This window comes from Thunnus thynnus, chromosome 6 (genome assembly GCF_963924715.1).
Source record: "Thunnus thynnus chromosome 6, fThuThy2.1, whole genome shotgun sequence".
NCBI classification, from domain to species: Eukaryota; Metazoa; Chordata; class Actinopteri; order Scombriformes; family Scombridae; genus Thunnus; species Thunnus thynnus.
This window is the reverse complement of record NC_089522.1, coordinates 20,760,347-20,777,526: the sequence shown is the minus strand read 5'-3', so window position 1 is coordinate 20,777,526 and position 17,180 is coordinate 20,760,347. Positions and strand designations below refer to the sequence as shown.

The window sequence follows — 17,180 nt, the reverse complement described above, 5'->3', positions numbered from 1 at the left end:
CATGAGATAGAGTGACATAACACCCAACTCATAAACATTAATACTTCTTTTCTTTTTTTCTGTTTTTAGGTTTGTCTCTTACTGATTTTGCTGCTATTTTCTGCAATCTCTGTGGGTGTAAACAACGCCAGCGGGGTATCAGCAGACTGTGTGTGGTTTTCTGCAGGGCGCCTCAGATCTGATACAGTTTAGTTCAGCAGTGCTCATGTGAGACCGAGCCTACTGGAATGTAAAAAATGGCATTAGGTACAAAAAGACCACAGTAAACTTTGCCATGTCATATATACCAGTCATATATATATCTAAGACATCAGTCAAATCCTTCAAGTGACTACACTCCACCTTTCTTCCAGCTCTTTTTGGCATGGGACCCCACTGAGATGAAGTCTTCAAATGTCAAATTCAAACTTGTAAAACAAAACACTGGAGCTATTTCTCATGAACTGGTTAGCCTCTGGCCTGCAGTAAATGAAATTACAATAGTTATTCTCTTTCACCAGCAGGAGGCAGCAATGATGCATCCACAACCCCACGAAACTCTGTCAAAGGTCAAATTTATAACTTATTGTATGGTCTTGTCTATGACGCCGGGTGTTTATTACATATAACACAGACACTGTAAGAGCAGGTCATGTCCCATTTTGTGTAGATTATGTTTGGCCTTGTCAAGTTCTGTCTGCAACCTTATTACCTTCTTGACTGCCTATTTCAAATGTTAATATCCTAAAATTATAGAATATATAAATAAAAGTTATGTTACAGTGTAAAAGACCACACAGCATATTATAGTATTTGTATCTTTAACTCTTCAGTCAACTCTTTCATCTTCACAATTAATCTCAGAAACTCAGGTGTAGAAGACTTACATCATCTAGGCCCTTGAAGACAGAAAACACCAACAGGGGAAAGGTTGGTGTTTTCACCAGTAGGATTAATAGGAAAAAGAGTCACTTTTGTGCTTGTTATATTTCAAAAGGTCAAGTTTTCTTTCCTACAAGAGATTAAGTCTACTGGCATTTGTTGAAATCCATTTGTCCCTAATGGAAAAGCACCACAGTACTCCCTGTATTGCTGTGAGCAGTTTATCAGTTAAGATGGTTTAAAGCTTAAGCTTAAAGTGACCTTCAGCTTAATGTTATTTTTTAACAACTCTGTTATAACCATTTGATAGTCATATTAGTTGTTAGGATATAGTACGCTTCTGAAATGATTCACATTGTTAGCCTTTTTCCTAAGAGGCGGAGCAACATGGCATGTTCAGGCTGTCATTCATTCAAGGATCAATGAGCATACATTCTGGCATTTGGTGGCTTTTCTGGAAAGCAGTCTCCTGTAGGCCGCTGTGCAGGCCCCCGCAGCTGATCATATTATTTCAGCTGGTTTGCTGCACTCACCTTCAGTGCGCGCTCCACTATGGACCGTAAAAGGGATGACTGGCACAGGACAAAAAGAGAAAGGAAAACCCACATGCCACAGAATGACGGATGACAGGAGTACTATGCTGCACATCCTTGAGGAGCCTCAGATGCGAAGGGAGGGGGAGAGACTTCGAACTTTTCAGAGCTGGCCGGCAGATGCACCTGTCACATCTGGAGACCTGGCCAAGGCGGGCTTCTTCTTTCTAGGCCCCGGGGATAAAGTCCAATGTTTCTGCTGTGGTGGGATTTTAAGATGCTGGGTACACGGGGACAGCCCGGCTGCCGAGCACAGGAGACATTTCCCCACTTGTAGTTTCATACTGGGTCAAGCTGTGGGAAATATTCCACTCCAGTTTGGATCCTCTGACTCTGTGGACGGCCAGCTGTTGAGTCAACTCCAGAGGATGACTATGGATGACCAGGGGACAGCTGGACAGGCAGTCTACCCTGAGATGGAGGCGGAGGATTCCCGGCTCACCACCTTCCACAACTGGCCCACAGAGGCCTCGGTCCAGCCAGACGTTCTCGCCAGAGCAGGATTTTTCTACACAGGTGCTCATTGTCTCACTATAAAGCCTAATGCCCTAATCATCTGCTTTCTTTAATATTTCGTGAGCAGCATTTGAGTATTATCAGTGAAACATTCAGCACTGACCCAGTCACTGCTAGAGTGACCTCTCTTTGTGAGAGAGTTCAGAGTACAATTGTCCTGCTGAGTCATGATGTTGTGGACAGAACAACCTGGACAAAGCTGGGGCTGCTAAAGAAGTAGAGCTCCACAGCTTCATGCAATACACAGGGTGTGGAAACAATATCATGAAAACCCATAATGTAGTCAAATAATAGTACTTTGTGAAGATAATAACGTTAGTTTTATTGAGACTGTGTCAGAGAGAGTCATTTCACAGGTTGTAGTTAACACATGACATTGATTGCTTGTAAAATGACAATATACATAGCCTGATTTTGTTAGTTCATTTAGGACAAAATGAGAGCGTTAAGAGATTTTCTGAGTCTCCGCCATTAGATTCTTCTCACAGTAGTCTCGTACATCCTGTCAGGTCACGGCGACAACGTCAAATGCTACTACTGTGATGGAGGGCTGAGGAACTGGGAGCCGGGAGACGACCCCTGGCAGGAACATGCCAAGTGGTTTCCACGGTAACAACAGGGCTCGTCACAGGCAGATATAAAGACATCAGTTGAATACATCATTTGCCTACTTTTGCATCAACAAATTGTCTTTGTTTTTTTTGTTCTGCATTCATGCTTTTGCAGATTATAAAACAGCATCTTTGTGTTTTTCTCAGATGTGAGTTTTTAATCCAGTCAAGGGGGCAGGAGTATATCAGCAATATACAAGATGCTCATTTCCATCTGGGTGATACTATGGTGAGGACATTTATCCCTCTTATCCGCTCAGTATAAAACCTGCTTGGCAGACGTTATCATCACACATTAATAAATGACAGTTGTTGTCATTGCTGTATTGAAATCATTCATGGCTTTCATTATGTAAATTCAGAATATGTTTACTTTTCTAGGGTGGCTCACCGACATCCACAGGCAGAGATATTGGCTCCAGAAATGGTAAGTCAAATAACATTGAAACAAGGTGAGGAATGATGGGTAATAAGCTTGTACCTTTCTGCTTTGATGCCAGTAATCATCTTTGTGTATCCTGCGGTGCAAAGCATCAAAGTGTCAACACCCACTCTTGTGTGTTCACACACCAGGGGAAAGGTAAAGCAAACATTGCAAGTTTGCACTGCAGAATGTGCCGAGTGCAGAAAATAAAGGCTGCAACCAGTTGATTTAATTATTTGTAGATTAAACTGGGTGCACCAGTTTGGCTGAAACATGCATTTTAAGGATAGAAGCGTACCTTACACCAACACTACTTAAAATCTAAATTCTCTTTACCCATTTCCTGAAAATGAAATAACTGCATGTAAAAGTATCTGAGCTAATGTCTGGGTGGATTTCAGTAATTAGGGGGCGCTATGGATACCATTTGACTGTGCAGGGCAGTCATGAGAGGGCAATTATTCCATACAATGATGAAATCACAATTATAATCCATTTCAGCGGATATACAGAAGAGGTCTGTGCTTTGAAATGTTAATATATTTGGCAGACAAAGGTAAGCTGCTGTTTATTTTCCCACTTATGGAATAGATTGTTTACAGCGTGTGCTGCAAAACTGAACCTAACATCCAGTGGTAGATGTTTTGCCTTATCTGTGTCTGGTCCCTAGACTGCTTCTCTTGTTTTCCTCACTCTTCCCTTCCTTGCATTTCTCCCAGATATGGTTGGAGGTCTGGGAGCTTCGTCTGCCATGCTCTCCCCTGTGGTGCAGACTGTGCTCCAGATGGGCTTTGAAGCCAGCCTGGTAGAGAGTCTGGTTCAGACCAAGTACCTTTTGACAGGCCAGCACTACACTTCTGTGTCTGACCTAGTAACTGACGTACTGCAGGCGGAGGAGGAGGACAGACAGAGGGGGTCACAGAGCAGAGGTAACAGCCAAGCATTAATGTGCATTTCCATAATAAACACTTCAAATTCAATTTTCTGAAAGACCTAATTAGTCATTTTTCACTATGTATATTCATATATGTAAACCTGTAATGCAATGCAAAACGAGTAATAACCCAAATATCAATGTTACAATGGATGTCTGAGTTCATAATGTGGGTTTTCTTATCATGTTTGTGTCCCTCAGAGCCAGAGATGAGGCAAGGCTCCAGTGCAGGAGGTGTAAGGACACAAACACCCATCAGAGAGAGAGGTCAGAGGTCAACACTTAGAGGATTTGCAAGAGAAACAGTTCTTGCGCATAATAAATTACAGCATTGACCTGCTGACATATGATTGCTCTTTACAACAGTTGTGCATGTTTGATTATCTGTTTTTTTTTTAAGTATGTGGTTTCTCCAACAGTGAAAGACCCCACTCCAGAAGAGCTCCTGAGGCAGCTGCAGGAGGAGAGGACCTGTAAAGTGTGCATGGACAAGCTGGTGTCCATCGTTTTCATCCCCTGTGGTCATCTGGTGGTGTGTGGTGACTGTGCCGCCAGCCTGCGTCACTGCCCCATCTGCAGAGCTGTCATCAGAGGCAGCGTTCGTGCCTTCATGTCCTAAGGCTGTAGTGAGAAGCCACCCCTATACAGGTGTTGCATGAGTGGCCTTCAGTTTTCCTCTGTACTCATTTTCCCTTTCACTGATGAAAATCAAGATTATTTTAGCTATTGCAGGTTGCTTGTGTTGTCAGAGTTTACCGGTAATTTTCTATAATAAAAATTTTAAGCTGTTAAATGTGTGTATGTATGGTTATTGTTAATGTGAACTTGCAGCAACAGTTTTAACACACATGATGACACACAAGATCATTAAAAGAGCACATTCTTTTATTAATAAAACACCTATTTACATGACCACAAAGCACAGTTCTGGATAAATTGGATTACACAATCAGATCACATGGGGTTTAGGGCAACACTGGACACAAAATAGAAGAGAGAAATACAAAAAAAGAGAGCTTTTCCACTTTCTATACAAAGAAAAAGAATTATCTACAAAGAGGTGGAATCTTTTTCAGTGGAGACTAGCACATACACAACCATAACAGGTTTAAACTAATTCCAGTCACCGGCGTTTAGGAAGAGGCTGTATTGCACTGAGAGGAAGACTAGTTTTTACATCATGATTTTAGTAGCTTTTGCTACTAATACTGATTATGTTACAATATGAGGTGCTTTGTGTTTTTACTACACACACACACCAGTTCACCTACCAGGAGTGCGTAAACTTTAAATAATAGAGACAATAATGACATAAATTATTGCATCTTGCCAACAGAGTAGTGACCAATCAGATCAAAATAGTTCACTTACATCATACTGAAATTAGTGGTCACGTGTCCAAGATGATTTTCACAATCATTGCATCATCATCATTGCAGTTTGTGGACTGTCTATCTGTCAGTGAAGAACATCTAATATCACAGAGAAATCTGACACCCAGCAGGATATTTTTGGGTGTCGACAACAGACAAAAACGACTGCGAACAGAATGAACAAAAAGCAACTTCTTTGTTCACAACTCTTTTGATCACAAAAAAAAAGAAAGAGAAGCTAAGCAGACAGTTGCAAACTCAGCACCAAAACATGTTCCAGATTCAGATTTAGTGGGTGACAACATATCTTAAAACTAAATGATAAAGAGACGGACCAGGTGTAACTTTGAAAACATGCAGTAAGTAACAACCAGGGCAAAGCGCTGATTCCTCTAACATAATTACTTAGTAAAAACATACTATTTTGAGATTTAATGTTATCTGCAAACGGAAAAAAAAATTGTTTAAGACAAAACATGGAGACTTATGGAAGAGCAGTGCCGCACCTTGTACATGAACAGTTTGAACACCAGAGGGCTGTAGTGATTCACACAAACAGTGAACTGGGGATCTGACTCAGGTTGACTTAAGTTCTGATTTTTCGAACATGAGCAAAGAAAAGTGCTACCAATCAGTTTAGAGAGATGTGACCCACGTGTGTGCACTTTTGTCTAAATGTTACTGGGTCAAAATAAAAAGAGATGTAAGCAGGAAACGACTTACAGTTACAGTTTAACCAGCTCATATGCAGCCTGTTGAAGAGTTTTGTTATTATTTTTATATGTTACACACATAATTACAATACAAACCCTGTAAAAACATGCTATAAAACAATCACAACTGAGACTATCACCATTGAGAATCCTAACTGTTGAACTGATCTGCTCAGGTATCACCATGCTACTTTTACACTGAAGACCATACCCATACAATTCAACACTGCTGTTTGCAATATGACTAGCAAAACAATTCCTATTGTTTCTTGAAGTTAAAAATAAGCTGTGTAACCTTTTCTTGAGTGTGTGTAATGATCATCCCTGTCAGCAGCGAGCTCTGCCAGCAGTTTAGAGGATAAGAACTGAAGTGAAAACAAAGCTTTCAGCACACCGTCTAACACAAACACCTGACACTTCAGAAACAATGACTTGGCTGTTGGTGAAAATAGTCACAATAATAAGACTCCGGAAATAAAAATTTAAGACTCACATGCCATTCCTTGTTTCTGAACACCTCTCATACGCTCTTCCTGCATTTCTGATAGTTCACATTTCACACTCTAAATTGTGAATTCTTCTTCCCCTTGTTTCATTATTTACATTTTCTATTTTTGACAGATGCCCCTGTAGGTTTGGTTCCTTTGTTCCCTCCCCTCCCCTCCACCTCTCCACTCCCTCCCTGCCTCTTCCTGCCTTGCTTGTGTATTTATGCACACAGATCCTGGCCTAAAGTAAACAGGCTGCGCACAATAGCTCATTCCACAGACTCCACTGTAATTCAGCCCTCCGGCCAAGATCTGAGCCAAACCAGCAATAACATGCTAAATCACTGCGTCCTCTAAGACACAGTACCACAAACTGGGAATGCTGGGCAGCTCCTGATTACATACACAATGTATTTATATGCCGTATATGTTCTATACAGTCATGTTCTTGGGCAGTAGTAAACCTTTATGGGCAGGTCACAGCATTGAGGCCTCAACAGAGAACTCAAGACAAAGAAAATGATTGATATTTCCCTAAATACACAATATGCGGCTTTGTTACACTGTAATCCCCCCCCTGTTCCCTGAACCCGTCATCCCTCCCCGGAAAACAATGAACTCTAACTGAGAAGTGTTGGCTTTTCTGGGCAGTGCACCAGTAAATGACATGTTTAAAGTACTGAAAAGATGAAATCAAGAGGGGGAGGAATGTCTGGCGTGCCCCAGTGCACTGGGACACTTGTGTCAAAACAGCCATTTTGTCTCCGTGGGAATTTGCTGTGTCACCTCCCTCCTGGACGCTCTTCTATTTACGTAGACCTGGAGGGAACAGAAACATGGAAAGGAAGAGCAGAGTCCTTAATGGTTGTTAGGCAATGCACAGACACGCACACATACGCACTTTCCTAGATGAATTGATCCAGGATACAACTCCCGGTAGGTTCGGGAAACGAAAACTTCCTCCCATTACAGACGGAGCTGATTAAACTGTCAAGAAGCTAATAAAATATTCATGTCATGTTGGCAGAGAATTATTACACGACATACCAGGCTTATTGTTATTAAGTTCCCCGTGCAGAGTAATTGATTAATCCAATTTTAGACAGAATTTTGTATGTTTTCCTTCATGTGATTCTATCAGTAACTGCTTGCGGGCATGAGGACATACACACGCTCCACACACACATACACACAAAAGATACCATGAGAGGCCTTCATGTTCCCTAAAGCCCTCTGACAGGATGTAGCACGTTTCAGAGAGTAGTTTACTCCACAGACTCAAAAATCTAGATACAGAGCAAGCAACCGCCTGCTACTAGCAAGTGTTGTGTTATAACTTCCTGGATCCTGATTAATGAATAGATTGAGGGAAAATGGGGAAATGTGACCTTGAAGAGGAATAAATGAAAGTATTTGCAGGCAACAAAAATGTACTCGACCGCAAAAGGTAACGGATAATGTGGATTATGCACATGCTCTTACAGCCACATTTAAAAACAGACATATGGTTGGATGACAGCACATTCATACTTACAGGTACATGGGCTTTAAGAGGAGATGAGATGGTTTCTCATTGACATGGTAGAGTGGGAATGGGTCAAATCCACCAATAAAATCAACTGAAAACAAAGGATTAAACACATAAATTATGGAGTAAATCAAAAGACAGACAATAACAGAATAAATAAAAGGACATTAAAACAAAGATAAAAGTAGAAACTTAATGAGAAATGAAATGGAAACAAAAAATACAACAGGAACAGATGTAATGCAAAAATGTTGAAAGGTAGGCAGCTTGCCAAGAACAGTACATGCTTTAAATTTTTTTTTTTTTTTTTTTTAGTTTTAACTTTGACAAAAGTCCAACAAAACCCAACAAAAACAAAACTTTTTTTCATCTGTGCATCTGCCTCAAGCCGCAGGGAAAGCTCGGGAACAGGTGAAATCTGGCCAGCTGTCAAAATAGCCTGAGCCTTTTTATCGCTCAGAAACAGAGGTGACCTTCAGCCACCGACTGAATGTTCAACCCCTTCTGTTTATTTTCTCACTTAAGAGTTCAGACTCTAGGCGAGGTGCAGATGAGCTAACCCGTGCTATGTCGCCCGAGAGAGAGATAGGGGGACATGCGGGGGAGATATTTTGGAGATGAAGGGAAAAGGCTTGCGGCTCTTTGAGGGGACACAAAGGCTGAGTGGGAGAGAGAGCGGAGAAAGAGAGGGGAGGACAGGGGTGCGTCACGCTTGTCGGCCTGACTGACAGGGGGCCAGAGAGATTAGGTTGAAGGAGTGCAGCATGTCCAGGAGCTGTGAGCCTTCTGTAAACAGCGCGAGGGGAGAAACTGATATTGAACCTGATTTAGTGGGAAAAAAAAAGACACCAAACAAATAGCAGCTTTAAGTTCGGGAGGGTGACAGAAAAATGGGCAGATCTGTTACTTTTCTGGGAACCAACAGCTGTGGGGGGAAAAAAACAGACACAAGCCAGCCATGGAAACTACTGTAAGGCCAAATCAGTTCCATCCTGATAAGAGGAGGCAGGGTGGTCTGCTGGATGCTGATAGATAGGCAGGATGAGTGCAGAGTGCCACAGGGGGCAACGTTGGGGGGGGGCGGCTGTCCCTTTCCTCTGACCCTTCCCTGGTTAAACTGGGATTCACCGTTTCATCTGCACACCAGATACACACACACACATACACACATACAAAGACCTCTTCCCTGCTCTTTTCTGTACCAGTGATTTTCTCATTATAAGCAGGTGGGAATCCATCCCCTGCTATGATAAACTGTGCTGAGGAATACAGTTAGATGATAATGATTGCTACCATTTGTAGACACACTAGCAGCTCAGGCGGTGCCTTCCTATCAGTCCATCTGTCAGTTTGGTCCACAGTGAAATACCATGACAACTAATGTATAGATTGACATGAAATTTCATTCTCTAGAGGATGAATCCTGATGATTTTGGTGATCTCCTGAGTTTTCATTTAGTGCCACAAACAGGTCAAATTTTACACTTGCGAGACGTCGAAGACTTCAGTTCATTAAAGGACACGTTGAAAACCAAAAGACAAATTCCTTTCATGCATATTGTCATAATTAGCACAGGGAGATCTCTGCATATCCACCATGTTACAGTAAATCTGAGGACTGGTCAACAGGTGCACCTAAATACCACTAACTACACACTATACGGTCAAGAACTGATTGTGAGACTTTCATTTCGGTGGTAAATAGAGCTTTTTTTTGATACACTCACATATGTCAGGTGATATCAGGCATCCCACTGTAATGAGCTCCACTTTGCTGAGATGCTGGAGACTTGCTAAAGCAATCTGTTGTTTATGCTTGCTCTGTAAACAGCAAACAACACTTTGAAAATGAATGTGAAAAGCTCAAGTGGCCTAAAAAAAGATGATTTAACTTTTCTGGTGTTCTGGTATTTCAGTGTGGATGGCAAACTTTAAAAAAAAAAAAAAAAAATCATCTGAAAACACCAGTGAGGATGGAAAACATGCAGCATGAAACAGCGTATTTAATTTGTCCTCTCTAATGCGGACGGTGTCCTTGGAAACAGAAGTTGGAAGTGTATGTGATCCTCTAATAGTGAACTAGTTCAGTTTTTTTCCAGGCAGAGGAAGCAAGCTGGTTTTCACTTGTGTAGACACACACGAGAAATGAAAGGTATGTAGGTCAATAGTTAAGGCATCTATGTGGTGCCCCTAAACAAGCAGGGAGTACCGTAAGACGATTATGGTTCAGTTCAAGTGGAAAATGCTTGAAATCAGAGGACCTGTACTGAATCAGGAGACAGTCGATCTACAGTATAGCGCTGCATCTACTTGTGTGTGTGTGTGTGTGTGTGTGTGTGTGTGTGTGTGTGTGTGTGTGTGTGTGTGTGAGGGGTTGGCAAGTTGACAGTGGAATGAAACACAGGCACTGAGATAAAGGGAAAAAGACCAGGAGGGAAAGGCAGGGTTGGCGAAAATAAAAGAGCCTAGTGTGCAGACGATCGAGAAAAACAAGGAGAGACAAAGACAGACAGGGAGATAAAGGGCAGATAGACTGTTCAAGATTTTAGAACCTGTCTGTTAAGCTGGAAGAGATGAGATAGGAGACAGAGTTGTGGTCTCTCTCTCTCACTCTCTGTCTCTTACACACATACCACACACACAAACACACATATATACACACGATATTTAAGGAGGCTCCTTGTGGTTGGCTCCATTCTGCTATACTACATCTCTATCTTCACCAGGGGCGCCGCATTAATTTCAGAAGTACGAGGGCCAAAAAGTGTGTGTGTATGTGTGTGTGTGTGTGTGTGTTAAGGGCAGAACAATTAATCCAAATATTATCTAAATCACAATATGGCCAAGTTCAATATCCAAATCGCAGAGGCTGCAATTTTTTGATAAAGGTAAAACATGTGACAAAACACCATTATAAATGAAGCACTGTGGTGCCTACAAATCTTCTCCAGATGTAAGAAAACATGTTTCTTTGATACAGACCCCAACAAATGTCACATCATCATGATTTTAATAGTTTTTTTCACTGAGAATGGAAATTGTAATGCAAAAATGATCATTCACACTAATTGTGAGTCATATTGCAATTGTAATATCTGTCAAAATATTCGCAATATGACTTTTTTTTTTACCATACTGTGCAGCCCTGGTGTGTGTTAGTGTGTGTGTACCTGTAGCGGTAGATAGACAGGACACGCTTGCACCACAGGGTGGCGGTATAATTCCAAACACAAAGCAGCTAATTAGTGTTTGTGGGATTAGATACAAGCCTTTTTGTTCAATTACCCAAAACTACGAGTTTACAGGACAGTAACGTTTCTGTTTTCAATGCAATATCATGATTTAACCAATTCACACGAACTTTCAAAACGTGTGTGTTGACTGGCTGGTTGCCTGCGGTTTAAAATAAAAATATTCTTCCTGTTCTATGTTTTTATTTTACCTAATGTCTTAAGAATGGAAGGTAATGATTGCAACGTCCTTTTACCGTAAGTGTTGCAATATAGGGGCATTTGCAGGGATACAGTGATTGGCGACAATCCGGACCCCCGGATTGATCACTGTATCCCGGGCACCGGACTACTTCCAGCACCCTCGGTCTTCACACATCATTACACAGCCATCATAGCTATACAGAGTACTCATTTACTTTAAAGACCAATTTAACCGTTTTATGCTTAGTTATTTTGCATATGAAAACTTCAGGTAGGTTTGATTGAGAATGTATTCAAAGTTAATCATCCATGTAAAGAGGAGAGAAGCGAAAGACCAGGAGAGCCACTGGAATATTTGCCTGTGCTGATTATGTTTAAAATGACAAAAACAGACATTAGAGTTTATTTCTGCCTTATTAATGACTGTGTGTCTGTTTTAAACCCTCATTATTTGTCTTGGTCACTGAAACTGTCAATCTCCAATTCTGTCACATGATGTCCAGTGCTGCCCTCTCTCTGTAAATAACTGTGAGATTCAGTCACGCACTAACCCGTTCACTCATTCATAACGTCCGCTATCCAATCAATTTAATTCATATGATGAAGAAAAAAAGCTTGAAATGTGCGTCTACTTACAACTTGCTGTGTCTCCTGCAACTATTAGTTCATATTTACATCAAAATGCAGGTTAAAAAGTTGTGTGGAGCTATGCTATTTCTTTTTCTTGATTCTAGTGTAATCTGCTATTCTTTGTCTAATTTCTGGAAACATGTTGATTTACATTAGAAATAGGCCATGTTTTAATATTATTATTATTATATTTTTAATAAAATAATATTTTTAAGATTAAATAATAAAACAATGACTTTAGAGGATGTTTTTGCTGTGTAATTTTGAAAAAGTTATTTGTGTATAGGCCTTTTTCACAGCAGACATTTTTGACTTGTCATAGTAGATAAGGCAGGTGTTCCTTAAAATTGAAATAAATCACACAGTTGTCTGTGGGCAAAAGAGTTTTACTCAGTTTTTGAGGAGGTGGATATTCTGTATATCTACAGGAATAATCTGTGCTGTAATGTTAACCATTAAAAATAAGCTTTCCCTGAAATTGTAGAAAAAGTGGTTTGAAAACGTTCTGTCAAAGCCAAAATTAAGGACATATTTGCATATCAAACAGAATTTTGGCCCTGAATTATGTGTTACATCTCATTTATCTAGAAGCCAGTTGAAAGCTGGTATTCTTCCTCTGGCCATTGAGGTTGGTTGATTCAAAAGTTTTCCAGAGGAAAACAGATTGTGTGAGCTGTGTGATTTGGGTGAAGTGGAAAATGAGTCCCATTTTCTGATGACTTGAGAGAGTTACTGTTCTATGAAATTGCTTGACAAAACCCTGAAATATTCTTGTGTTCAGATGAGCAACAACTGGAATGGCTGTTTAATTTCGATGTGTTTAAACTTTCTAACTTTATCATAAAAGCCTGGAAAAGGGGGCAAGAGAGATTGTTTAATTATTTGACCTTTTCACGCTTTCATACAACCTGATCCACCCATCATCCACCCGGCAATCCATCCATCCCTCCAGTTTCTCTGCCTGCTGTGGAGGATTTTCTGGGGATGTGACTCAGCACAGAGGGCGGCAGCGTAATTAGCAGACATGCTAAAGCGAGCTTATCCCGGCGCTAGGCGGCTAACTCCATGACCTACTTTACAAAGAGGATTTTCCCCACCACTCACTCTGACGATGCGTCTGCTCACCACCGATAACTCTGTGTAACAAATTCACACACAAACACCTACATTCAAACAGTGACACACTCAGCTAAACACTCACACATACACACACAAGCACAGGCAGTGTATAGAAACATGCAAGTGTACAGAAACACACACGTACAAAGTGACAGAGCAAGAGGAGAAGTCACATCAAAAGGGAAATCACACACACACACACACACACACACACACACACACACACACACACACACAGTCACATCAGTTAGAAAGCCTGAAAGCCATGTCAAACCCTGAGCTGATGGTATATGATGCTTGTTATTCTGCCCGTTGCTTCTTGCACGCGCGCGTGTCTGTGTGTGTGTGTGCACGACGTGTGTGTATCATTCCGCTAGTCTTTATGCAAGCCTGAGCACTCAAATCTAACTCATCCCTCTCCCCGGAGAGTGAGAGAGTGCTCGGCGTGAGAGGAATTCCTGTCTTATCTCCTTATTCGCGAAAAGCTCATCTTGTCTTGTGTTGTTTGTTCCTGCATATTACCCTGTCTCCGTTTTCCCTTCTCGGCTTGCTCCTGACAAACACCTCCCTCTGCCCCCCCCTCACGTACTCCTCTTTCCCCTCTTTCTTTCTGTCTCACCTGAGGATTCTTCCTACCTGTCTTTTCTTTGTGAGGTGCAATGAGCTGTGGAAGTTATTGACCAGCGAGGCACTTAATGAGGTTGATACAACGAGTGACCAGAGACCTCTAACTTTTTTTTTTTTACAAGCACACCTCATTAAAGCTCGGGCAAAGAGAGAGAGAGAGAGGGAGAGAGCGACGATTTCTGAAACACAGTAAAATTGGATTCTGATACGTGATTATTCCATTTACCTGTGAGGAAGCCAGGGAACAGGGAGGGGGAAAAAAAGCATTTGAGGGAGAAGTAAAGAGAGGGAAAAGTTCTGAGTAGGAGGAGAGATGCTGAGGCAGCCAGGGAGCTCAATGCAGAAACTTCCTTTAATCTACACATCAAATGAGAGGGAGAATGAGAGCAGCAAAGTGCCTTGTCTGGTTTTTGTGTTGGTGCGAGTGTGTGTGTGTGTGTGTGTGTGTCTGCGTGCTTGTGTCTGCATGAAAAAATATGTGTGAGTGTGTGTGTGTGTGTGCGTGCGCAGGCAAAGGGCTGATTACAATAACAAAGAGCTAGCAGTTGGAAGCGATGTAGCAGCGTTTTACTCCGGCACAGCCTCGATCAGAGAAGTACTACCAGATAATTAAAACCAATAAAAATCACACCATGTTCATGTTCTGTTTTGACCCCAAGCTTTTTTTTTTTTTTTTTAAACCCAACTGTTCTTTATTGCTTTCTTGTTATTTTTATCTCTGCTCGTTTTGTGTTTTTGAGAGAGGATGACTGCCCGCTATGATTTTAAACAAACACAATCTGTGCCAATTGTCCAGGCAGGGAATGAATGGAGCACAAAGGCAACCGAAAATAAAAGAAAAAGTCGTTGAGAGGAAAAAAGTTTGGGGTTTTTTTTATACTCTGAAATGGTATTGCCCTCCAGGGATTACTTAGGGGCGACTGGTGATTAAGTGGTACTGCCCAGAGCTGGGGGGGAAATCGTTTGGGTGGTGATGCTAACCAGTCACAGTCAGTGAATCTCTGGTATGTGACCACCGAAGAAGTGCTCGGACTTCTGTGCCACCGGTCTACACGAACACACAAAGAAACCACATCAGAATTCCCCCCAAATTACAGGAGACTGCTGTATAAGATGCAATTAGTGCCTGTAGTGCTTTGTTCATTACGCTGTTTTCAAATCTAATTAGACTTTGGGTATCTCACAACAGGGGCTGACATGATTACAGCCAGGATCCATATGCTTCATAATTAGTATTCTAACAAGCGTATGTGTATAAATACGTACTGTATACCTAAGAAACTCCATACAGTCTCAGCTAATCCTCACAGAGAGAGCTTGTCCATTCATCCATTACAGATCTGACACCTAAGCCTTTCTCTATTGGGTTTCAAAGCATTAGTTAAAATTCACAGGGCCAAATTATGTAAAGGTGGATTGTCATGCATGTGGACACACAGCTAAATCAGATATTTATGACTCCTATTGACCCTAGATTAAATGTTTCCTGCCCTCTGATTGGCTAACCTCCAGGAGGACCTCTGACCGGCTGCCTATAAGGTCACAGCAGCTGGGTCATTTATCACAAGTGTCCGTCTCTGGTTTCTCAATCTTCTCTTATGACTCATTTCACGATCCCCCGCTGTCTTTTCCCACACCCTTTTCTTGCTCTCTGCCTGCTTTACGCATGACAGAAAAAGAATCAGAGTCCAAGCTAGCTCTTGTCCTCATCTAACACCATGTTAGAGGTCTACACACACCAAAGTACGCCGACACAGACGGGAGCTAGAGTGCCGAGATGACACACAGTGAGGAGCCACTTGAAAATGAAGGATGGACATGTTTGACGAGCTGTAAGAGAGACAGACATGACGAGGGAAGGTGTGTGTGTGTGTGTTTGGGGAAAAAAAGAGGGTGGGGGAGGTGCAATCCTGGCTCATAAAAAAAAAAAGACACCCACCCTACCCAGGCAACAGACAGCTGGAGCGACAAACAAGGGGCACATGGAGAGAAGAAAGTGAGAAAAGCGAAAGCCAGAGTACATTAAAGGAGGAGAATAAGAGGTGTACAACAACAACGAGGACCACACAGAATGATGAGGAGGAGAGACGAGGCGACGGGGGTACACGTGAAAGAGAAAGGAAAGAATTGGGCTTGAAGAGGTGTGGAGAGGGAACACATGGCTCTTTTGGTTCTGGAGGGAGAGCGAGAGAGAGAGAGAGAGAGGGCCCAGCTGGCGTGGGGGAGGAGAGAGGAGGGAGACAGGGAGAGCAGAAGCGGTGAAAATATGGGGTGGGATACTGAAGAGAGGGAGATGAAGAAAGATGCGGCCCTGTTCTCCTCAACTCGGGTGTTTTCCATCTCATCTGTGTGAGTGGGTCTGGGTGTAATTCATTCATTGTTACATGGCTCTGTTTCAAGAATGACTGTGTGTGTGTGTGTGTGTGTAGGGGTGAGGTTAGGCGACTCACAGCTGTCTTCCTCCTCGGTGATAGCGCTGACAACATAACAAGCGTACACGAAGCCCAGGAGCTGTGAACACACAAGCAAACAAGAGAGGTTAGACGACAAAGAACTGATAATGTGCAGATTATTTATAGTGTATGTGTCAAGATAATACACAACATTTGGAAAAGTGCGAGCTTTGTGGGGACACAGCCTCTATTTGAGAGACCCCACCGGTGTGCAGATGATGCAAGACTGAGCAAAGAACATCTCAAGAGCTGAAATGATTCCTTGATTAATTGAGCAAACAATTCATTTAAAATTAAAATAATTCTTAATTGCAGCCTTAAAGTGGCTATAATCACTTTGTTTTGATAATGACAATAGATCAAATGACCATGTGTGATATGAAAGAAGTCCCCCACAGTGATGAACCTGCAGAGGATGATCACCTGGCTCTGCAGCTCCCCTCAGCTCTACGGAGCTTTATAGCATCTTTCATCTCATTGTTTTGGATTACTTTACTGCGTTGGATCAGTCTCACTCTCATTAGGGTAAGTTTTGGTCACAGCAGGCAGCTGTGTAAAGCAAACCCTACTGAAAAAAAATCCATTGCGCACACTTTCCCAGCACCAAACGGCAAACAGACAAAGTTAGCGACAAGCTGGTGAACATAGTGGAGCATTAAGTCACAAGAGAGCCAGATATTTCCCTCAGGAGCTGGCGGAGACCCAAAAAAGTAGAGTGAATGTTGGACTTTTATCAGGTGGACACCAAGCAGAAATTACTATGGCTTGAGGCTGAAGCCAATGTGCAATGGATCCGACAGCCACTAGATGCTGGCTCCAAAAAAATCCATGACTCCAAACTGACTGCTATTCAAAAGGAGCCAGTTTCTATCTAGA

General features: G+C 42.0%; 2 protein-coding genes across 3 annotated transcripts in view; one reads left to right on the top strand and one right to left on the bottom strand.

The window, feature by feature from the left end:
• Positions 1–45: 45 nt before the first annotated feature.
• birc7 (baculoviral IAP repeat containing 7) lies at positions 46–4,732 on the top strand. The gene is made up of 7 exons (XM_067592503.1): positions 46–1,970; positions 2,480–2,579; positions 2,729–2,810; positions 2,963–3,008; positions 3,725–3,934; positions 4,141–4,206; positions 4,359–4,732. Exons 1-7 carry the CDS (start codon positions 1,430–1,432, stop codon positions 4,556–4,558), a joined length of 1,245 nt encoding a protein of 414 aa, XP_067448604.1. The 5' UTR covers positions 46–1,429; the 3' UTR covers positions 4,559–4,732.
• Positions 4,733–4,806: 74 nt separating this feature from the next.
• nkain4 (sodium/potassium transporting ATPase interacting 4) overlaps positions 4,807–17,180 on the bottom strand; it is a 55,192-nt gene continuing 42,818 nt past the window's right edge. For both annotated transcript variants that reach the window (XM_067592499.1, XM_067592500.1), the window contains 3 exons: positions 16,302–16,362; positions 8,048–8,132; positions 4,807–7,332 (listed from right to left, as the gene is read on the bottom strand). In XM_067592499.1, coding sequence (XP_067448600.1) covers positions 7,323–7,332; positions 8,048–8,132; positions 16,302–16,362 — 156 coding nt within the window. In that variant the 3' untranslated portion in view covers positions 4,807–7,322. The remainder of the gene's footprint in view (positions 7,333–8,047; positions 8,133–16,301; positions 16,363–17,180) is intronic.